Source organism: Pleurodeles waltl, chromosome 5, assembly GCF_031143425.1.
Source record: "Pleurodeles waltl isolate 20211129_DDA chromosome 5, aPleWal1.hap1.20221129, whole genome shotgun sequence".
NCBI classification, from domain to species: Eukaryota; Metazoa; Chordata; class Amphibia; order Caudata; family Salamandridae; genus Pleurodeles; species Pleurodeles waltl.
In genome coordinates, this window is record NC_090444.1 from 261089040 (window position 1) to 261112885 (window position 23846).

The window sequence follows — 23846 nt, forward strand, 5'->3', positions numbered from 1 at the left end:
TCTATCAAAGGGCATGTCCATGAATGGCTCCTTGATGTCCTCAAGAAATCCTGTTTCCCAAATCAAAGCATATCCTCTAAGCACTACTCTGATCTCAATAGTGTGACACACTCAAACGTTGGTGACCAAGACAGCACACAATACGTTTAACTGCAGCCTGTCTATCATTATTACTTTGAGCAAGAGATATCCCGATGCAGTCCAGGATGGCCGGCCGTTAATATGCTTCCGATTTTCTACGGCATTCAAGGGTAAGACATATGGATACTTATCAATGCCTGCATCACAGGGCTTTAAGGCATAGTGATTTGTCAAAAATGCAGGGTCACCAGGAACCACTCTGTCTCGCCAGGCTGCAGGTAGACTGACCGGAGGAGCCTAAAACAGGTTTGACCAAGTTACCATGAGAGTGTTCATGAGTGTCTCATTAAATGACAATAGAGGTTCTGAAGAAGATGACTCTGTCTGCAGTATACCAGTCTGTACATTGGCTTTGGTTTCATCTGTAGGCAATGGTAAATCTAGTGCACTACTTCTGCAAAGGTATTTTTTTTCAGTGGTGGAACAGATGATGTCTAGCCCTCTCACATACTGCACGTCTAGAAAAAGTCCTTCATCAGTGTAACAAGGAAGAAACAGATTGGCTAACTCTTCTTAATCATAAAATTTACAGGGAATGCTTTGAAGGCCCTAGATCTCACCAGTATTAGAGCCAAATAGGGCCTACAGCCTCTGATGATACTAAAATTGTGACGGAGGCTGAGGATCTAGCTGAATGACCACTGGCCACACTTTATTTCATAGAGTGACATCGACCTGGAGCTGACTGACATCGGTTTAGAGTCAAAGACCAGTGTTGAGATTGGATCTGGCAGCGTCGCCAGGACTGAAGAACAAGTTACTCACCTTCGGTAACGCATTTTCTGATAGAGACTCTATTTGGCTGCAGATTCCTTATCTTTGAATTCCCTGGCGTCGGCGTCGGCGTCGGCTTCGAATCCGGAATCTTTTTGCTGAGCAATACCCTGCGTGTGCCGTCAGGTGGCGTCGTTTGGATCCGCGTGCATAGTCCGCTCCGCGTGGCTTCGTCAGTTTCCTTGGAGCTGTCTGTGACGTCATGGACGCCTATAGAGGCACCACCCGGCACGTGTACGTCAATTATTTTATCCACAAAACTTCCAACCAGAAGTGCAGAGTCATGGATAGAACCAACATTTTGTCTGTACAAAACTAGGGCACTGAAAGGGATAAAGCCCAACCCTACTAGAGATATCCGCAGAGTGGGGACACCTGGGTGAGTGTAAGGAATCTGCAGCTAGATACCAGATAATGCGTTACCGAACGTAAGTAACTTGTTCATCTGATAGAGACTTCTAGCTTCAGATTCCTTACCTTTGAATAGATACCCAAGCCATAACCTCCTGGCGGTGGGCAGCAGATACTTCTCCTTACACTAATAAGTTCTGTAGGACTGAATGGGCAAAGTGCCCGTCTCTTCGTACCTGACTGTCGAGGCAGTAATGTTTTGCAAACGTGTGCAAAGATGCCCAAGTTGGCATCTGACAGATCTTCAAGACTGGTACGCTCCAAGGTAGCACAGTGGTAGCAGCTTTGCCCCTGGCAGAATGAGCTTGCAAGCCCTCAGGAGGCTGCTTCTTGGCCAATGCGTAGCAGATCTTGATGCAGAGAACGACTCAGCGCATAATGGTTAGCTTCTGCACTTCCTGACCCTTCTTTGCTCCAACATACCCCACAAAGAGTTGGCCATCCACCCAGAACTCTTTTGTGCAGTCAAGGTAGAATGACTATGCACTTTTTGGGTCCAGTCGGGGGAGTCGCTCCTCTTCCTTAGAGGGATGCAGTGGAGCAAAGAAGGTGGGCAGGGTGATGTTCTGACCCAGATGAAATGGGGTCACCACCTTGGGGAGGAAAGAGGCACGAGTTCTGAGTACCACCTTGTCAGGACAGATAGGGAGATATGGTGGCTTTGATGAAAGAGCTTGCATCTCACTCACCCTCCTGGCAGATGTTATCGCCACTAAGAAGGCTGTCTTGATGGTGAGCAGCCAGAGGGGGCAGTTGTGCAAAAGCTCGAAGGAAGAGCACATCAGAAATGTGATGACCAGATTTAAGTCCCATTGGGGCATAACAAAGGGCATACTGAATGGGGAAACATATGTACAAGCCCATTAAGGAATCAATGTACAATGTGGGATTTAAACAGAGAAGGCTGATCAGGCAGCAGAAGAAGTGCTGATAAGGCCGAAAGATAGCCCTTGAGGGCAGAACCCTGCTGGGCAAGGGAAAGAATGAAGAAAAGAATATCAGAAAGGAAAGCAGAAAGAGGATCAATAGACCTTTCTGGACAATAATATACAAAGCGCATCCAACGGCAGGTATATACTGTGTTAGTGGAGGGACGCCTGGCTGCTAAAATAACTTTACAGACTTTGGGAGGAAGATCAAAAGCCATCAACTGCCGCCGCTCAATCTCCAAGCATCAAGGTGCAGAGTTGACAGGTTCGGGTGGAGAATCCTCCCCTGCTGCTGCGACAGAAGATCCTCCTGAAGGGGCAGCCTGATCGGAGGACTGATGCTCATTTTGAGAATCTCAGGATACCAGACTCTTCATGCCCAATCCAGAGCCATTAAGCTGACTTGCGCCTGGTCACTCTTGATGTTCGTGAGAGCTCTAGGCAGAAGTGGTATGGATGGAAAAGCGTACAGGAGGCCTAAATTCCACTCGAGAGGAAAAGTGTTGCAGAGTGATTGTCGCCCTGGAAACTCCAACGAGCAATACTGCGGACATTGCGCTTTCTCTGCGGAGGCGAACAGATCTAATCAAGGCTCTCCCCACTGTTAAAAGAGTCATTGCACCAACTCCGGATGGCGATACTATCCGTGATCTGCTAGGCTTCGACAGCTGAGCTCATCCACCCTGACATTCAGAGAACCTGCCAGGTGTTGAACCACCAGGGTTATGCCCTGCTGTTCCAGCCATGTCCAGAGACGCAGAGCCTCTTGACAAAGGGTCCATGACCCCACACCACCCTGCTTGTTGCAGCACTGCGGTGGTGTTGTCAGTGAACACCTGCACTATCTTCCCTTTCACAACAGGAAGAAATGCTTTCAATACAAGTCGGATCGCCCGGAGCTCCAGCAAGTTGATAGGGAGTCCGGATTCCGCCAGAGACCAGAGACCTCTGATCTCCGCCTCTCCCAGATGGCTACCCCATCCCAGAATTGACACATCCGTCACTACTTTAAGATCTGGTTGGGGAAGGGAGAGTAGTTTGCCTCTGACCCAGTCGCAGTTCGCTAACCACCACTGCAGGTCTTTTGCAGTTCCCTCTGGGACCTGAACCGTGTTGGTAAGATTTCCCTGATGCTGTGCCCACTGGAACTTCAGGTCCCACTGCAGAGCCCTCATATGCCATCTGGCACTTTTGACTCACAGGATGCAGGAAGTCAAGAGTCCCAACAGCCTCAGAGTCTGCCTCACCGAAATCCAGGATAAAGACCAAAACATCAGTATCACAACCTGAATATCCTGGACTCGCTGCTCAGGAGGATAAACCCGAAACTACACTGTATCTAGCACAGCTCCGATAAAAGGGAGTTTTTGAGAGGAAGTCAGGTGTGACTTCGGCACTTTTATAGTGAACCCCAGCCAATGCAGGAGGTCCGCCATAATCTGAAGATGGCGTGGCAAGAGCCTGGGGCGTAGAAGCCTTCAACAGCTAATCGTTGAGGTAAGGGAAGACTGAAATCCCTAACCTGCCCAGATGAGCTGCTACAACCGGCATCATCTTGGTGAACACCCGAGGAGCACTAGTAAGACCGAAGGGGTGCACAGTAGACTAAAAGTGCTTGGGGCCCACCTTGACCCGCAAGTAAAGCCTGTGGGCGGGCAGGATGAGGATGTGAAAATACACCTCCTGCAAGTCCAATGCTACCATCCAGTCTTTTTGGTCTAGGGCAGACAAGGCCTGAGCTAGAGTGAGCATCTTGAATTTCTCCTTTTTGAGGAAGATGTTGACGTCCCTTAAATCCAAGATAGGGCGAAGACCCTTCTTCTTTGGAATCAGAAAGTAGCAGGAATAAAAACCACTGCCTACTTCTGACACTGGGGCCCTTTCTCGGTTCTCTTGGCCAAGAGAGCCGTAACTTCCTCGCGGAGCAAGACTAAATGATCTTCCATCAGCAGTTCTTTTAAAGGCGGGATAGAGGGAGGGAAAGACTGGAAGGGGAGGGCATAGCCCTTCTGTATGATCTGCAAGACCCATTTATCTGATGTTATGGACCGCCAGTGAGGGAGATGAAATCAAATCCTCTCTCCAACTGGACAAGCATGGTCTTGCAGAACCACACTAGGAGGGATTGGGTGATGCAGAAGAGGGGGGCTGGGTTGTGGCCAACTTCTGGCTAGACCCTCTGGGTCTGAAGGTACCATGACCTCATCCTCTCACTGGATGTTGTGAAGCTGGAGGACGGTGGCTGACCTGTGGTTAGCGTGGTATGCCGCCCCTCCTGAAGCCTCGAAAGGGGCGATAGGCAGACTGCTGGTGAGCGGGCGCTGAGAGGCCCAAGGATCTGGCCGTGGCTCAAGAGTCCCCTCGCCAAAAAGGTGTGAGCCATCAAAGGTCATGTCCAGCAGATTTTCCTGGACATACCCCGAAAAGCCAGTGGTACGCAGCCAGGCGTGGCGACGAAGGGCCACTGTCAAGGAAATCGCCCTGCCCAGCGAGTTGGTCATGTCCAAACCACACCGAATGGTAAACTTGGCTGCATATCGCCCATCCTTGACAGCTTGGGTGAGACTGTCCTATACGCCCTCCGGGACCTATGGCAGCACCTGTGCCACTGTATCCCATAAAATATGGGTAAAACGGCACAACAGGCATGAGGTGTTTACAGACCTCAATGCCAGGCTGGAAGAAGAAAACATCTTCTTCCCAAGTTGGTCCAGCCTCTTGGATTCCCTATCCTGAGGAGCGGTAGGGAAGGCACCATGGGAAGTGGAGACTTGGACCACCAAGCTCTCCTAGGAAACTAGGGTCGGTAGGAGCTGGTCGATGGCGGCGGCCAATTGTCCTGTTTACAGGAGCCCCTGTGCTGGGTTTGGACCACGTCCCCAGCAAGAGATCCCTAAGGGCCTCATTGAAGGGTAACATCGGCTCCAATGTAGCAGCCCCCAGCTGAAGCACCTCTGTCAGGATGTTAGTCCTGACCGGCACCGTAGGCAACTCCAGGTCCAAGACCTCAGCCGCTCTTTGCACCACCATGGCATTTGATGCTCACTCCTCCACAGCCACAGAAGGAGGAGAGAGCATACCAGCATCTGGAGAAGTATCCAGTCCGCTGGCTTCCCCTAGTTCCAGTTCCTCATACTAGTCCTGCTCCTCTAATCCATATTCCAAAAGGGTCCTCAGACCCCCTCCAATTCCTCACCTGTGCCTGGCAAAATAAGACTCAAGGCAATGATCTGGGCTGAGTCGGCGCCATTGAAGTTGGCAGCCCGCTCAAAAAAGAGACATTGTGCGACGTTGTTCTGGCTCCAGATCATCTGGAATGAGGATGGGGCTCCCACCACCAGTGGGCGCCGGCAGTGGAAGGGAGTGTTGACATTGGGCCCGGCGCCGCAGGAGGCCGACTGTGTGGAACCAGCACTGGTCCGGATCCGATATCAGACCCTGGGGTCCCCAACTGCGCCAAAGCCACCAGCGTCAAACCAGATTGGGCCCCTGCTATCCCCGCGGGGTCCGAGGAACCACACACAGGGGCAGCCTACTCAAAGACGAGGCAGATGGCTTTGTAGAAGTATTTCATTTGAGCGGGGTCGCTCCGGCTCCCGGATAAGGGGGAGACGTGAAGTCGGCCCTGGCAACGGCTCCGCGGAACCGTGCTCGGAACTTTCGAAGTTCCCGTGACACCTTGTTGACTGACGGGCGTGGCGAAGTCGAAATCTGCTTGTTATTCTTCTCCTCTTTCTGCCTCTTCCCCGAGGACCTTGAGTGGGAAGAAGAGGACTTGAGGCTCCTGGAGGGGGTCCCGTGACTTCCTCCTTGAGCGGGATGGTGACCTCCGAGGACCAACCGAAGTAGACTGCCAACCAAAGTCGACTGGCTGGGCGCCATGAGCTTTAGAGACTGCTCTCTCAAAGCCTTCAGGGCCAAGGCCCGGCAGTCAGATCACAACTTCAAGTCATGGTCCCTGTAGAGGCGCAAGAGACATACCTGGTGGGGGGTTCGTCACCGACATGGTGCAATGACAGATGCCACACAGCTTGAACCCTGTCTTCCTGGATGACATCTCCCCGCAGAGACGAAAAACATCTTCGACAAAAGGGTTGGAAAAAGAGTTGCAAAAAAAGGCAAAGGGTAGCTCGATCCCGGACCTGCGCTTAACCGGCGCAGAAGGAAAAAAACTGACTTACGCGCGACAGGGTGGTGCCTTTATAGTTGTCCGTGATGTCACAGATGGCTCCAACAACGCTGGCGGAGCCAGACGACACATGCAGATCCGAACGACGCCACCAGACAGTGTGCACAGGGTATTGCTCAGCAAAAACATTCCGGATTCGAAGCTGACACCAGGGAATTAAAGGTAAAGAATCTGCAGCTAGAAGTCTCTATCAGAGTAGACAGGTTATGGACTTTTGATCAAGAACGGATCCCTGGACCGGTATCCAAACTGGTTGGGATATTGTCCTGATTGGACGACCAGTGCCAAAGGAGGGTTCACCAGAAGAAATCGGACTAGAGGCCCTTGCAGCTCTGTGGGGCCAGAAGGTGCACCACAGGCAGCCAGCAGCATCTGAAAGATCTGCAGCATGGCCTCCTTGAAGGCTGTAATTTCCTGTCAAGTTGATGACAATCCAGGGAATTTGGGGTGCACTAGAACCAACTGAGGCACCATGTTGGATTTTGAAGACACTGGACACGTGGAGCCGTTTAAGTATCTCCCTTGCGACTACTTGTCTGTTTTTGCCTTGAATTTCTTACACTTATGGGGCACTTTTAACTTTGACTCAACTGAAGACTTAGAACTTCACGTGGGACTGGGAGTGCCCACACAACTTACAATGGGAATCAGTTGTAGTATTCATGCATTCAGGTACTCACATGCATCTCTGTGAAGGGAACGTGGCACATTTTCAAAGAAGACCTCTAAGGTTTTTTTTTGTGTACAGTATAAAAAATGCCAAGGCCCTTGAGTAGGTATAAATCAGTGATTAAATATAGCCATTTAAAGCCAATAACTAGAATTTGGCAACTATACCCATTGAGCTGCTATCTATTATATTTACCACTGCTTGTCAGTAGCCATGCCACCTTAAATAAACATTTTTGGAGTTTGATAGTCATTCATAAGTCAACCTTTGCCAGGAATGGAACTATAACTTGCAAGTGGGAGCATCCAGTTATATCTGTTATGGAAGTTAACTGATCAAAACAATTAAGATCAATTGATAAACCTAAGTGATTAAAGTAGGCAGCCAGCCAAAATAGTTAAACTGATTTCTTCAGCGGAGCATAAAATTTAAAACAAACATGTGCAATTTTTTCTGAAGCCATCCCTCTTCGATGTTTGTTGGGATATACAAGGAATCAGGCTCATGTTTTTTCCATTACTGTTTTAACCCGCTCTTTTTGTTTACTTGTAGTTGAGAATTTGGAGGGAAGCTTGTTTAATAAAAATGATAGATCAGTATTTTCCCAAGCTACTGTATGTCCTAAGTACTTTACCGTATCAGCTGAAAAACATCTAATGGGGTCATATAAAATATTTCGTACACCGTTTGGTGCAGAGGTGGATGATTGCATTTTATGCGGAAATCTGTACGTAGCACATTTGGATCGTAAGACAATAGCGGTCGCCACTAATGAGTTATAGTTAGGACCATGATTCTCTAGAAAAAGCATTTTTGACTTGCCTGTATCTCTGGCAGTGTTTGACGAATCTTCATAAAATTTGGTGATTCTTACTGCGCACTGAAAGTTTCGGTGTGATCCATCAAGCGGGGGTCGAGAAAAAGGGGGGGGGTCAAAAAAGTTGCGTTTCCAATGTTAATTCCCATTGGACCTTTAGACTTGTCTACAGCCCGAACCACTGGACTGAATTACACCAAATTTGGCAGAAAGCTAGCTTTCAGGACACAGATTACGCTTTTTCTTATTTGGAGTAAATCCGTTCAGTAGTTTTTGAGAAATGTAGGGAAATTCAAATTTGTAAATCTCTAGCCACAAAGTTTTTGCGAAAAAAAGATGAGCTCCTGCAGGGAAATGCACAGCTCTGATTGGCTGCCAACACTTCAAACTAGGAAGTGTTGGCAGCCATCTAGGGGACTCAGCTTGAGCCGAGCCCCAGTATAAAAGTAGAAAAAAAAAGAAAAAAAGGGCCAGGGTAGAGACACCCTGACCCCTTAGCTCTGGTGGTGAGGTCCCAGAGGGAACAACCCCCCTTCCTCCCCCAGGGAGCAAGAAAGCATTTGTTAAATTATTTTTTGCTGTGAAATTGTGATATTCGCAAATTCACAGCAAAATGTTTTGAAAAACAAGCACAGATGCCTGCGCTTCTTTTTGATAGGGTTCCTGGGGCATTAATGTGGGGAACCACCACCTCCATGGGGCAAATTGGTTTAAGTGCATAGGGGAGGCCCATCGGCCTCACCCCAGGGGCCACCACCTCTCCGGGCCAATGTCTAAATCTGGTGAGGGGGCGTGGCCCCGAGGATCACCACCTCCCCAGGGCAAACAATAAAAATATGGAAAGAGGGTTTGTTTCAGACCCCCAAGCCCAGGGAATCACCACCTCTGATGGCCCTAGGGACCACCACCACCCAGGGCCAGCTCCTTCTATGTCCTGGGGTGCCCACCCCTGGGGCATAGCTGTTTGCTGTGGCTTTTGACAGTGTAACCTGTCAAACCTGTCTCGCTGTCAAAAATCGAAGCTTTTATCTTTGTTCCCTGCATGCGTGCAGGGAACAGAGATGAAATGCTTCAGCAAGCACGGAGCTGGACGCGAGTTATGGTTACCTGAAAGAACTCTAACTACACTGTGGACTTTCAATGGTGTTGTACGAGTAAATTCAGAACTTAACTATAACGTTCTGTAACCTTTTTTTTTCAGTTCATATACATATATGTGTGTGTGTGTGTGTATATATATATATATATATATAAACGTGATTATCGGTAATCAAGTTGAAATATAAAAAAAATACGATGAACCACTCCAACAGGAGCATTTATTTAAATAAAAAGTTGCCTATATTGAATAATCTGCTTATGAATTTCTCACTTTTCACTTTTGCTGGATGAAGGCGTGAGACACTTTACATTTTATGAGTTGATTTGATAATATTTTAATCTGCTCTGAATCAAGCCTTTCTGCAAATTATGAGTAGAAGAAATAGTTACTGGTGAAAAAAACGTAGATTTTTTTTTACCTTCCGTAGTAAAGTGATGTTTTTATTGAGATAAATTCAACAACAAATTGTCTTTAATTTACAACGGACGCCTACTTAAAATGTTTCCTTTTACTATTTCAGACAGAGAAACGCTGTGTTTGTCAACAACGGTGAGGGTCACTAAGTTATCTTTTCTAAGTAACTTCTGTGTGGACTAACTTTTTGACAGAAGTGACTAGTCTTTGGGATGTAAAATACATCAAATTCGGTTGACAGCAATTCTTAATGAACTTAAGCAGAACGATTTGCTTTCATATTCACTGTATGCCTGGCTTTATACAGCATTGATATCTACAAAGGAAGGAATTTTGAAAGCTTAGAAAATACATAACAAACCCTTACTGCAAGACTGGATCGAAGCACGTTTGGTAACAGAAAAATCCTATTTGAGAGCCAAGACAGATGAAGGAACCCTTTGGCTACCCTACCCTGTAAAGATAAATATGTAGATTTTTGTTTGGTATTAATGTCCATCTGGTGTTTCATTCTTTTCTTTGTGCATCGTGAACCAAAAAAAGTTAGCTTAGTTAAGACTCCATTTGGATAAGGCAATCATGTAGTCTGACATTGTCTCATCGACTATGAATCATTATTCCTAATAAATACCCAGGCCCACTCTTTGATTCTGATGAAAACTGGCACTAAAAGATATATAGGAATAATATGAAACCAAAACCAAAACCAACACGATGACTTTGGATGTATTTGGGTCCATACTGAAATTAAATCAGACATCTATTAATAGAAAACAGAAAAGTGTTCCATTGGTATTCTGGGCCTGTGACTGATAGAAATCTTTACCTGTGCATCAGTGGGCAAATAAATTATGTGTTGTGTGCCCTGTAATGAGCTGCTTACTCCGCACACTTGGATTATTTTACACCAGCAACATTCTTCCTACCGTCTGTGGACTAGCTACAGTGACCTAAACTGTCCTGGGTGCTAGCTCCCCTTCCTGAATTCCCCATTCAATGAGTTGTTTTGCTTTCGCTGGTAGCCATACGCTTCAGCAGAAAACGCTCAACTATTCAGTGCGACATGCTTTTAGGTATGCATGGGTGACAGGACTGTCATAGGGGAAAAGCCTTCTCACGCTGATAAAAGCATTAGAAGCATATTCATTTTATCATAAGAGATGTACTCTCTGACTGGTTTTAACTCTATCACTGCTATAAGTGATTTCCTCTAGGCAGGAGAAAGGTCATGATACACTAAGTACTGGTTTATTGGCAATGTAAGTGATTTTTTGGCATAAAAATGTTCAATAGCGCTTTGAGCAATCTCAGATGTTGTTTATAAAGCCTTACCCTAGTTATGAATCTGCAAGTTGATAAAATACAAGGTGTCGTCACATGAATAGGTGATATGAGTGATATTTCTTTTGGTACAAACTGACTGTTATTACGTTATCCAAGTGATGCCTTTTTAAGGTGTTAAGAGATGTCCTCTCATACAATCTGAAGCCACACTGAGGTATTATTACTATTATATGTACTAGTGTGAAACAATTCCATTCCTCCAAAATGAATGTATGTCTCCTGCGCAGATGTTTTCTTCATTAGTCACCAATTTTTGAGGAAACCATCAATGGAACCCACCAGCTTCTGCATATTTCAAAGGTAGTCCATATCTTCTAATTTATCACATTAAGCGCTATTTATTTATCTGTTCAGACCCACCATCCTCATTCTGGTCTATTAAACTAATTTTAGTTTAAGAATGTGATTACAACTTTTCAAATGTTCATGATGGCTGCCGTCATAAGTAGATTATGAAGGAAAGATAAAGATGTTGCAACTTTGATTACTGTTCCAATGGCATTCTATTGCAGGCATACCAAACAACAGTCGACTTTGATAGTTTTGTTGCTAGAACTTTAGGTATACGAACATTTAATCTTTAATTTGAAGAAGCAAGTAGGTCGTACATGATTTGTCTTAAGATTTTGAGATATGCTCTTCAACTCACTGCCTCAGATCTTCAACTGTTGTACATGGTCTCTTAAGATGCAGATATGGTCTGCCTAGTTGCAATCAGCAGAGTTATGTACTGTAAATAGAAACTGAGACTGAAGAAAATAAGGAAATATTTCTTCATGTTCCAGAGACAAATACAGCTGAATATATAAAGCATGGAAAATCTTCTTTCAACAACAGTGTTGTACAATAGGACACAAATACCAACTCTAAAGATTTCTGCTACAAAAGATAGACTAATAAAACATTTTTTCAAAGAAGTGACTTTAAAACTTTGCAACAAAGAGACAGCATTTGCTGCCTGACTATGACTCTTAGGACAGAACGTATTAACACTTACATTGCTACAGTACAGGAGATTCACACAGTAGTTAACAAGTCAAAGTTTTTGGAGCAAATGGAAGATGAGACCCAAGTCTACAGAAGGCAGGTTTACATAAAGCTGATTTGGTGAGCAAAGCCAGTCCTCACAAGAAAGACGACCCATTTCAGAGATGGGTAGAAGAACGGAGCTTGTTGCCACACTAACCTGCCTATGAATGGCTGGTTCAACCTGATAAAACTAAAAGATATGCAGTAGACCTAGATTACCCAATAGTTGCAATATAACATGACTTCAGAAGTAGAGGAAGACAGCCTACACTGGCCTTGATGATGGGGGCATTGTGTCCAATAGGCACTGTGCTGGAAGGAGGAAGCAACTATAAGTTGTGATTCTCCAGGAGAATCGTATGTGAGTCATAAAATGTGTCAAATAATAGTACAGATAAAAATTCAGCATAATGTCCAGAATTAATGCTAGGTTTAGTTCTAGCACAGTGGCTCTGTACTGAAGTCCTCAAGAGCTCTGTGGCATCTTATAAAATCCAAGAGGGATGTGCAGGAAGAAACGTTACGGGAATAGAACATCCTATACAGTATGGAATGAATTTCTTGATTTGTACCTTGTTGCTCTAATATAACAACAATCATGATCTTGAGCAATTATATACCTGAATAAGGAATTCCCTATAGCAAAGCTAATCGGTGCTCTGTAGCTATCTTCCATATCAAAATAAAAAAATACAATTTCCATTTTCTTCTGCAAGAATACAACTTGAGGCTTCAAATGTATAATAATGAAATCTGTATGACAGCAGTGGTAATGAGTACCTTTTACACCTCTGATATTTTATGAAATCACAATAAAAATAAATATTTGTGTACTAAAGTTTAAAACTGACTAGTGTAATGTAAGTTGTAATGCAGAACCATATAGTAAATGACTTAACTAGTGAGAAAAATCAACTCTATTACAGGTGTGAAAATACATAATTATTGAAAGAATCCTTAAGCACAAAATCAAGATTGTGAGACTAAAATGTCAGATCTTTCAAAGATGTTCCACCATGTGATAAGAACGCAAAACCAATACACATTCCTCACCTGTCCACTGTATTGGCCACAATTTCCAGTTGCTTGAGAAGAAACGGATACAATGATGGGAATCGAGAGAAGAACTCTCTACCTGTCATTCTGCAAAAGCCAAAATAAGAGAAGAATTATTTTTGTGAAAAACATGGTCAAGTGATATTCTTTATCTCTTTGGGGAAATTACATTTACATTTGTACAATCCCTTGGACAACAACAAAAATACTCTACCATGAAACAAGCTGTGACAAGCAACTGAAAAGATCAAAAGTAATATAATTTCTACAACAATTGATCAATAACAAAAATATGTTATTTACAGTTCAACAAGTTGAGATACCAAATCAGTGTTATGTATTTAAAGGAGGTAAAAGTATTTATTATATAATTTGTGACATTGGGCATGACAGGGGAAGTCGAGAGATGATGGACTACTTCATTAACCTCAAACTGGTATTACCCCACCACTTTTTCAGTGTCAAATAAGTATCAGTTTCCATTGAATCGAATACAATTTAAGTGTTGGTTATTTCTACTGAACACACAACCCACAAACACATATATAGGATCAAGACTTGCTTAGATATAGTGTAAAGGTAGCTATTATTATCTCATCATATTACAGCAACCACATTTCATTTGTAGCTATCGCAAGAGTAATGGTTGTAGCCATTCCATTGCAGACTTTCAACATATTTAAAAATCCTAATGTACATAGAGCCATTCTAATGATATCATCCTTATGACTATAGCTGTGCTTAAGTCTCACTATCTCAAGATTCACTCTCTCATGTATGTTAATAAGTAGTTTGGATTCTATTGTGACTGTTCCAAATGTTACTTGTTTTGAGTTAGCCAGCAGACCATACTCCAAACTCGTAGTATCTTTGACATTTCACCTGATACTGACTCAGGGTAGAATTTGCAAATACCATTACAACAGACCTGCGATTAACAAGACCGTTTTCAGTTTTTGCCACATCCTTCCACCTTCTTGTTTTAACAATAGTGCCAGCTTGATACACAGCAGTCTGATAACTGGTCAATATCTGGGGTAAAAAATATTTCAGAATCCTGAACACCTTCTGTGGTCTCATTTTGGCTACTGTAGTGGTGCTTATTTTTTTATTTGTTTAGACATGTAATACCATATCAAGCAAGAAGATTAAAATTAAAAAAAAAGAAAACATTCTTCACTGCATATGCAGGAAACCCACCGTCCTAATCTTTTCTAGATGGAAATTTAATTTTATCTCTGTCTGCTGTTGCTCTACCCTTCTTTTCATTGTCCCTCCATTCACACTACTAACGTCCCTAGTCAAATTTTCCACTTAAGCCTACACAGTCATTCTGGTTGTCCCTGAAGAATCCCAGTTGTTCAATGGACAAGTTACTTACCTTCGGTAACGCCTTATCTTGTAGAGGCAATATCTAGTTGTAAATTCCTTACCTAACAATATCCCCGGGCATCAGTCTGGATCGGAGATTTTTCTTGAGCAGTACCCTGAATGCCGTTAGGTGGCATCAATCGGATCCGTGTCCGTCGTCGTCTGCACCGGATATGATATCACAGATCTTATACAGGCGCCAACCCGGAGAGCTACCAGCAGTTTTTTTCCACAACTTTCCACGCTAGAAGCACAGAGCCAGGAAGAACACTGCCCACTGATGCGTCAAAACTAGGACCCTGAAAGGGAGTCCCTGTCCCTAGACATCAGTTAGCAGAGCGGGAAGGATGTGTGGGTTGGTAAGGAATCTGCAATTAGATATTGTTTCTACCAGATAAGGCGTTACTGAACATAAGTAACTTATCCATCTGATAGAGACATCTACCTGCAGATTCCTTACCTTAGAATAGATACCCAAGCAATACCATCCCCGGAGGTGGGGCAGAGAACTAAGATAATACTAGCATGTCCTGCACGACCGAACGGGCATAGTGCCTGTACCTATGAACCTGACTGATCAGGCAGTAGTGTTTGGTAAACGTGTGCAGAGACACCCATGTTGCTGCCTGACAGATGTCAAGAACTGGAACTCCACGTGCTAATGCTTCAGCTCTGGAAAAATGAGCAAGCAAACCCTCAGGGGGGGTTGCTTCTTATCCAGTGCACAGCACATTTTAATGTAGCGTAAGACCAATCTAGAGATGGTTCTCTTCTGCACTGCCCGACTTTTCTTTGCACCCACATGACCAACAAAGAGTTGATCCTCCACCCGGAACCCTTTGCTATGATAAAGGTAGAATGACAATGCTCTTTTGGGGTCCTGGCAGTGGAGTCTCTCCTCTTCCTTAGAAGGGTGTAGAGATGAGTAAAAAGTAGGCACTGTGATGGATTGGCGTACATGAAAGGGCATAGCCACTTTTGGCAGAAAGGAGGCCCTAGTGCGAAGCACCACTTTGTCAGGATAGATGGAAAGGTAGGGCAGCTTAGATGACAATGCCTGCAGCTCACTCACCCTGAGGGCAGAGGTAATGTCCACAAGGAAAGCTGTTTTCAAAGTGAGCCTGACAGGACAATTGTGGAGAGGCTCGAAAGGAGAGCACATTTGAAATGTCAAAACCAAATTCAAATCCCATTGGGGCATAATGAATGGAGATGGAGGAAACATATGAGTAAGACCTTTAAGGAACCTATTTACAATAGGAGACCTAAATAAGGAAGGTTGATCAGGCAACCACAAAAAAGCAGACATTGCAGAAAAATAAGCCTTTGAGAGTGCCCACAGCAGAGCCCTGCTGGGACAGAGAAAGGATAAACAATCAATCAATCAATCAATCAATCAATCAATCAGGTAGTATTTATACAGCACGGCTTGTATTCCGCAAAGGTTTCCAGGCACTTTGCTGTGGGTCCCATTCAAGGAACCAGGACATTAGCCCCTTTTGAAGTCTGTCAGATAGGGCGAGGCACAGATGTGAGGGTGTTCCAAGCTTTGGCACAGTGCCACAGTGGAGTACGCGGGGGATCTGTGTAGGTGCAAGGTGTGCAGAGCAGAGGTTCTTCAAGGGGTGGTGGAAGTGTAGCCGGTGGTTCAGGTAAGCGGGTCCCTGGTCATGGAGGGCTTTGTAGGCGTGGGTCAAGAGATTGAAATGGCATCTCTTCTGGACCGGTAGTCTGTGGAGGTCTTTCAGGTGCTTGGTGACATGGGCTCTTTTGGGTAGGTTAAAGATCAGTCTGGCAGCTGAATTCTGGATTGACTGGAGTCTTTGCATGAGTTCGGTTGAGATGCCTGCACAGAGTGCGTTGCCGTAGTCCAGTTGGCTGGTGATGAGGGCATCCGTCACTGTCCTCCTGGTGTTGATGGGGAGCCACTGGAAGATTCTGGAGAGCATGTGGAAGCAGGCTGAGGATATGGTGTTGATCTGTCATTCAATGGAGAACTTGCTGTCTAGTATGATGCCGAAGTGGTATGCATGATCTTTAGGAGTGGACGTGGGCCTGAGTTCTGACGGCCCCAGGAGTCGTTCCAGAGGGCTGTGTGTTTGCCAAAGATGACGACCTCTGTCTCCGACAATAAGACTTCAGAGAGGGGACCAGCTGGGAGACAACAGACTTGTCTGTGCAACATGCCACAAATTCCTTCCAATGACAGACCGTTTTGGTGGATGGACGCCCGGCTGCCAGGATTACGTTACAGATTTCAGACGGAAGTCAAAAGGTGTCACTCAATCTCCACGCAAGAAGGCAGAGACTGGACAGGTACAGGTGGAGAACCCTCCCCTGCTGCTGCAACAGAAGATCCTCCCGAATGGGCAGTCTGATTGGAGGAAAATGCTCATTTTCAGAAGTTCAGGATACCAGACTCTCTGTGTCCAGTCCGGAGCCACACAGATTACTTGGACCTGGTCGTTCTTGATCTTCTTGAGAACTCTGGGCAGGAGGGGAATGGGCAGAAAGCCTTACAGCAGGCCTGAGATCCACTTGCGACGAAAAGCGTTGCTGAGCAATAGCTGTCTTGGAAACTCATACAAGCAATCCTGCTGACATTGTGCATTCTCTTCAGAGGTGAACAGATCTAACCACGGCTCTTATCACTGCTGAAAGAGTTGTTGCACCACCTCCAAGTGGAAACACCACTCGTGATCCGCTAGGCATCGAAGGCTGAGTTTGTCCGCCCTCGTATTAAGAGAACCTGCCAGGTGTTGAACCACCAGGGTTATGCCCTGCTGTTCAATCCATGTCCAAAGATGCAGGGCCTCTTGACAAAAGGTCCACAACCCCACCCCACCCTGCTTGTTGTACATGGCGGTGGTGTTGTCCATGAACACCTGCACTAACTTCCCCTTGGCAGAGGGAGGAAATGCTAACGGGATCACATAGATCTCCAGCAGATAGATGTTGAGTACGGATTCCACCAGAAACCAGAGTCCTCTGATCTCCACCTCTCCCAGATGACTGCCTCATCCCAGAAGTGACACATCTGTCAGTACTGTGAGGTCTGGTTGCGAAAGGAAGAGGAGTCTGCTTTTGACCCAATTGTGGTTCTTCATCTACCACTGCAGGTCTTTTGCAGTCCCTTCTGAGATCTGGACCATGTCAGAGAGATTCCCCTGATGCTGCACCCGCTGGAACTTCAGGTCCCACTGCAGAGCCAGCATGTGCCATCTGGCATGATTTACCAGCAGGATTCAGAAGACCATGAGGCCCAGCATCCTCAGAGTTAGTGTCACCAAAACCCAGGATAGAGGCGTAAACATCGGTATTAAAACCTGAATATCCTGGATTCGCTGTTCGAGAGGATAATCCAAAAACTGTACTATGTCCAGAGCAGCTCTGATGAAATGGGGTGTCTGAGAGGGAGTCAGGTGTGATTTCAGCACATTTATAGTGAACCCCAGTGAATGTAGAAGGTTCACCTTAGTCTGGAGGTGGGACATGACAGCCTGGGGCAAACGCGCCTTCAAAAGCCAGTCGTCGAGGTAGGGGAAGACTGAAACCCCTAACCTGCGTAGATGAGCTGCGACCACCGCTATCACCTTGGTTAAAACCCAAGAGGCGCTGGTAAGGCCAAATGGAAGCACAATAACCCGAAAGTGCTTGTGGCCTCCTTTGAACAAGTACCGCCTGTGGGCAGGCAGGATGGGAATGTGAAAATACGCATCCTGTAAGTCCAGCGCTACCAAACAGTGTTCCATGTATAGGGCAGACAAGACCTGAACCAAGGTGAGCATTTTAACTTCTCCTTTTGAGGGAGAGATTGATGGCTCAAGCAAACGTTTCCAGATCCAGTCTGACGCCTAGGGAAGTCAAAGGTAAGGAATCTGCAGCTAAAAGTCTCTATCAGATTGCTTGAATTAATCTCAGCCACTGTCAATAGCTCGACACCCACCTCAAGTTGTAACCACCAATCGTGGTCTGCCAGGCATCACCTGCTGAGTTCAAAGGTGCCACCAGGTGGTTAACAACCAGGGAAATGACCTCACACTTCAGCCAGCTCCAGAACGTAAGATCCTTCTGGCACAGGACCCGAACAAAGATCCCAATATGCCCTTGCTTGCTGCAGTATGAAATGGCAGTGGTGTTCTCTGTGAGAACCTAAACCAGCCTCTCTTTGATCGAGGGAAGACTTTCAGCTCCAGGTGAATGGTCTGCAACTCCAACAGGTTGATGTAGCGACAGGTCTCTTTCGGAGACCAGAGTCCTCTAATCTCCATCATTCCCAGATGACCTCTCCACCCCAGCAGTGATGCATCAGTCACCGCTGTCAGCTCTGGTGAAGCAGAAAAAGGGGTCTGCCACAGGTCTAACTGCGGCTAAGCTACCAGTGCAGGTCTTTCCTAGTCTCTGCTTAAACTTGCATGGAATTGGATAGGCTCCCCTGGTGCTGGGTCCATTGAGTCTTTAGTTTCCACTGCAGAACCCGCATATGCCATCTGGCATAATCGACAATCAGGGTGCAAGATGCCGAGAGGCCCAGAAGCCACAAAGTCACTCTCACCAAGACCCAGGACCAAGGCTGAAACCATCAGCATCATAGCCTTAATGGCCTGGACACATGGAAGAGGGAAGAGCCAAAACTGAACTGTATCCTGGAAGGCTCTAATCAAAGTAAGCCTTTGTGAAGGAACCTGGTGTAACTATGGCACGTAGATATAGAACCTTAACGATGTCAGGAGGTTCGCCATCATCTGGAGGTGGTCTACAGCTATCGGTGCCCGCTCACACAGCCAGCTGTCGAGGTAGGGGAAAGCTGGAATTCCCAACCTCTCAAGGTGTGCTGCAAACACAGTTATCAGTTTCATGAACACCTGCGGGACACTTGTGAGGCTGAAGTGGAGCATGGCAAATTGAAAATGCTCCTTGTCCACCGCAAGTAGTGCCTGAAGGACTGCAGTACAGGGACATGAAAGTAGCTGTCCTGCAGGAACAAAGCTACCATCCAGTCGCCTGGATCCAGGGCATACATAACTTGGTCCAGTGTGACTATCTTGAGTTTGTCCTTCTGCAAGAAGGCGTTTTGATATGAGAAAATAGCAGGAGTAACAGCTAGCCCCTATTTCCTTGTTGGACGAACTGGATGACCAACCTGTTGAATGTTATATTTTTCAACCCTTGGAGGAAATATCCAAGCCTGTTCCACACTGGGTAGTCGTATGCCACTAAGGGCAAACTAAAGTGCTTTGGAGGTTGCTGCCACAGGGGCAGGGGACGGGACAGTTTGTTGTCCCTGGTTGCATGGATGTTGTCCTTCTAATCTCAGTCCAGGTCCCGAAAGAACTAGGGTGCCTGCTGCAGGGGCACTGGTCTTGGTGGCACACTGGAGTAGCCTTGAAAGGGGTCAACATTTTGAAGATACGGTCTCGTAGACACAGAAAGGCCTAGAGAACACACCATTGCCTGGCTTTCTTTAAAATGTTCCAACACTAAATCAGCTTTCTCGCAAAACGGGCGAAATCCATCAAATGGCATTTCCATCAAATTAGCTTACACATTCTCAGAGAAGTTCATGGATATCATCCAAGCGTGCTGCTGACGCACTACGCTTGTGCCTACTTCTGGGCCCAAGAGCTCAATAGTGTCCATATACATTGCAGAGTCCTGACCATCAGAATGTTTTGAGCAAAATTGCCCCAAAATTCCCCGGAAACTGCCAGAAATATCTCACCAACCATGTCACGCCATAAAGCATAGGTATATAGCCCAATCAAACACCTAGCACTGGCTGACCACAGGACTAGAACAGTCAAGGAAAAAATTTGCTTCGCAAATGCCTCATTTTATTTTGACTCCATCAGGAGGAGTCATGGGGAAATAATTGGGGTTCATCCTATTGGTGGAAGCCTGAACAACTTAACTACCTCTGCAGCGCATCTCACTACCACTGCAAAGCAGATACCCTTTTCTGTTGCTGGCTTAGGGGAGAACACAACCCAGTTAATGGGAAACAGTCCAACCTACTGGCTTTGTGCAAGTCCTTGCATAAATTATCATCATAGTATTGGGGGACTGGGTGAGTTGGTATGACTTCGGGATGCAACCTCACTTGAAGAAAAGCTATTAAAATCTTCTGGATCCAGTGTGGCACCTGGGAATATTCTAAAGATGAGAAGTATCCATCAGAAAACATCAAACACTGCTACACATGATCTTATTTGCTTTTTCCCATATATTTGTCCTTCATAGTTAATATCTTTTACACAGTACGGAAATACTCTACAGCCTTTAGGAACCTATTCCATTAGGTAAGTTATTCAACCTCAGTTTTCAGTACAAGTGATTAGTCAGCAGTCCCTTTCAAAAGTCACTCCTAAAAGAATGCATTGTAAATTGTTTATTTTGCACCTTTTGCAATTTTTATTTTGACGGCAATAGTTACATTTATATGAGGTCTTTTCTCAATGAACCAAGAGACAGAATAAACCATTATTTCACATTGAGTGACCTCTTTAAAAGAGTCCTTCATTTTACTATTCATGCAACCATAGTCTTTAGTTATTTTGCAGGTAATGGCTTGCTTGATCAGAGAGATGGACTAGATTAACCAGACCTTAATGAACAGGCTTGTAAACAATGTAAACAGAGTTAAGGGGCCTGTGTGTGTGTGTGTAAAGCCTATATTTACTAGAAAGGAAATAGTAATCACTTCCTTCTACATTCTGTTTTTCCCAGCAATCAATCAATTGTACACCTTCAAAAAAAGTTACTTCCGGTGTCTAATTTTAGGTTTTATGGTGAATCACTTCTAAAGTCTTGAGAATTAAGCCGTATCTAGGTTTAAGATAACATCATAGGCACCCCCTCATAAGTAAGAGCTCAGTTACTGCAACAGCTTCAATGCAGGATTTCTTATAAAACCCAGTCAGAATCCTGATCTGGGGCATAACTAACCAGTTTTAAACAATCCATATTCTCATTCATTAGTATAGCAAAAATTCACCTTCCTGTGTTCTTAATTGTTTGCCCAAAATATAATTTAGCACTTTTGTTACGAATACATTTACCTAAATGTACCAATTCTTGGCATGTGCCTCATTGCAGCTACTCCTATCTTAATCTAAGGTTTTTCCACCTAGGAATACAGCTTTTCCTAGGCAACAATGTATTTACTATAATGAAATAAGCAGCATCTATTCAATTCAAATACATCATGATCTAGTTGAGCCTCTACTGATTATGCAGCCAACCTTGCACTAACAATATTATATTGTAAAGTCAGCTTGCTTTCCAAAGTTCAGTTTAATGAAACGTTGAGAAATTCTCCTTACGTTTTTTATTTTTTAAATCAGAACTTACCTTTCTTCTATTTTTAAAGCATGCTTTCCCCTTATTTTATTTACCCCTTTTCATTCCTTGATCATTTGTCTCTTCCTTTCTAAACAGTCCCTTTTATTTTTCTAGATCATGTAACAATATTTTAGCCATATGAAAAGAGCAAGAATTTCCTAGGGGTCCACTTCCACTCCGCCGCCCCTTGCAGATGTCTCATCTATCAAGTTCACTTGTTTCCAGGGACTTAATTAGTTAAAATCATGTCAAAACTAACTCCTAAAAAAGAAAGCTCTAAAAGTTAACCAGTATCCATCGTTTAGTAAGTGTGTCATTTGGACCCCTTTAGATCAGGTTAAGCCAGCAACAGCTGCTATGGCTTCCGTCATCACAGTGACCACACAACGCCCACAGTTTTTACTTTCATTTTCTTTTTACACCCAAAAAGACTGCAGATTTAGACGTTTTTCGAGACTTTCTGAGTCGTCATTCTTGGCAAGTTGTTGCGCAGTAAACAGTCCACGGTGCTGTATTTCCGATTAGGGTTGCCAATCCTGTACAGTCTTTCCTCTGTTTCCTGAGCTCTCTTTCAGGGAATTTACCCTTTTGGGCAGCTTCTGAAGTTTCACATCAATCGCAGGTCGACATAGACTTCACTTTTTAACTTTTTAAGTATTTCTAAGCAACAGTTGCTACATAAAAATAAAAATACCTCAAGTGGCAGGATTTTATTCTTCACACTTTGGATCTGTGTTTATAAACTCAATGCTAATAAAGCAGAAAGAAAATAAATGAGGCCAAACTTCCCCACAGGAAGCAGTGATTCAACTACAATGGCTGTCCTTTGGAGGTGAAAAGTGGTTATTTTGGGTTAGCTTTTCTGGTTAGCATCGGTAAAAGGAGAGTAGCATTGTCGCGGATGGTGCATGGCGCGTATGCCTGCCAAATTCAATATCCAAGGAACTCTCTTAGGCCGTGGTTTATCATCGCGATTAGTGAATTTTGTACTGCATGAGGGAAATTCACACAGCCACGGTTAAGTTGGCCATAAAAACTCAAATTTTAGTTACCCTCATCATACTCACTAATCAATTCTGCTAATTCCTCTGTAATTTTCATATATCTATTGGATAATAACATTGGTGAAATTTGTGTTTGCTTAATCATCATCACTCCTCCTCACAAGTATGCCTTCTTTTGGGTGGTATCGTAAAATAAATGTGTGTTGGAAGTTGATAGGAACCAAATTTCTTGAAACAACTTCTTTCTGATGTGTGGGAGAAGGGGAAAGAGGGAATTCTTCACAGTACTTCTGTAAATGAATCTACAAGAATGAATAAGAAGGATCTTCCCAGTAATGTTAGATATCCCTTAGAGCAGCTCATTACACAGGTTTGAACTAATGACACTCTCATGGGATGGGTTACCTGGAATGATAAACCACTTGCCTGCCAAAGAGGAAAGTTATACTGGACACTATGTACCTTGCAGATTCTTTATCTTTTCAAAACTATCCAGTCACAAGACCTGGAACAGCCAAACCGATTTCTCGGAATGCGAACTATAACTCCTAGAATAGACTCTGTTCCACAACACCGCATTTTTCAAATTCTGGCTTTGCGTCCTATGCGCAGATAGGCAGAGAAACGCTTTAAAAAAAAAAAAAAAGGAGTGTAGGGAAGACAAAGTTGTATTTATCCTGCTTCCCATGCAGGTGCTAGCTTCTGTAACAGAACAGAGAACATGGTGACACTCAGAAACTGATTAGAGAGGAGGATGGGGTGGGGAGGCACAGATGCCATGGAGGACCTTTAAATGAACAAGAACAGAAAGGCATTAGCATTTTGCTGAAAAAGAAAATAAGTGAGGATACAAACAAACGCTTAGACAGCAACAGTCGGGGGGGGGGGGGGGGGAAGCTGCAGATATAGCACAGATCTCCACAATGCAACATTTACTTAATTACAGAGACAGGAATATTAGCATATAGAGTTGGATTCCGAGTGGGTGGACTTCGACCCGAAAGTTTCCTTTTCACCTAGAGTCACTAATACCAGGGGCATAGTCCGTATTCTGAATTTTTAGGGAGTAACCTTTGGAAACATTGTTTCTGCATCGATTTCCTCATTTCCCCTCAGGGTTTCATTCGGAGATTTTGGTTGCTCGTGTCTCCCAATACTTTTTGATGTACCACATTTACAGCATCCCTACGGGTCCAGAAAGGTCCTCTCCCCCTCTTGCCCTCTTCCCCAGGACGGCAACACTCAGACTGATCC

General features: G+C 44.7%; 1 protein-coding gene across 4 annotated transcripts in view; it reads right to left on the bottom strand.

Annotated features, from left to right (window-relative positions):
- Positions 1-23846, bottom strand: part of THADA (THADA armadillo repeat containing) — a 1551972-nt gene that overhangs the window by 763248 nt on the left and 764878 nt on the right. For all 4 annotated transcript variants that reach the window (XM_069233992.1, XM_069233989.1, XM_069233988.1 and 1 more), the window contains one exon: positions 12874-12963. In XM_069233992.1, coding sequence (XP_069090093.1) covers positions 12874-12963 — 90 coding nt within the window. The remainder of the gene's footprint in view (positions 1-12873; positions 12964-23846) is intronic.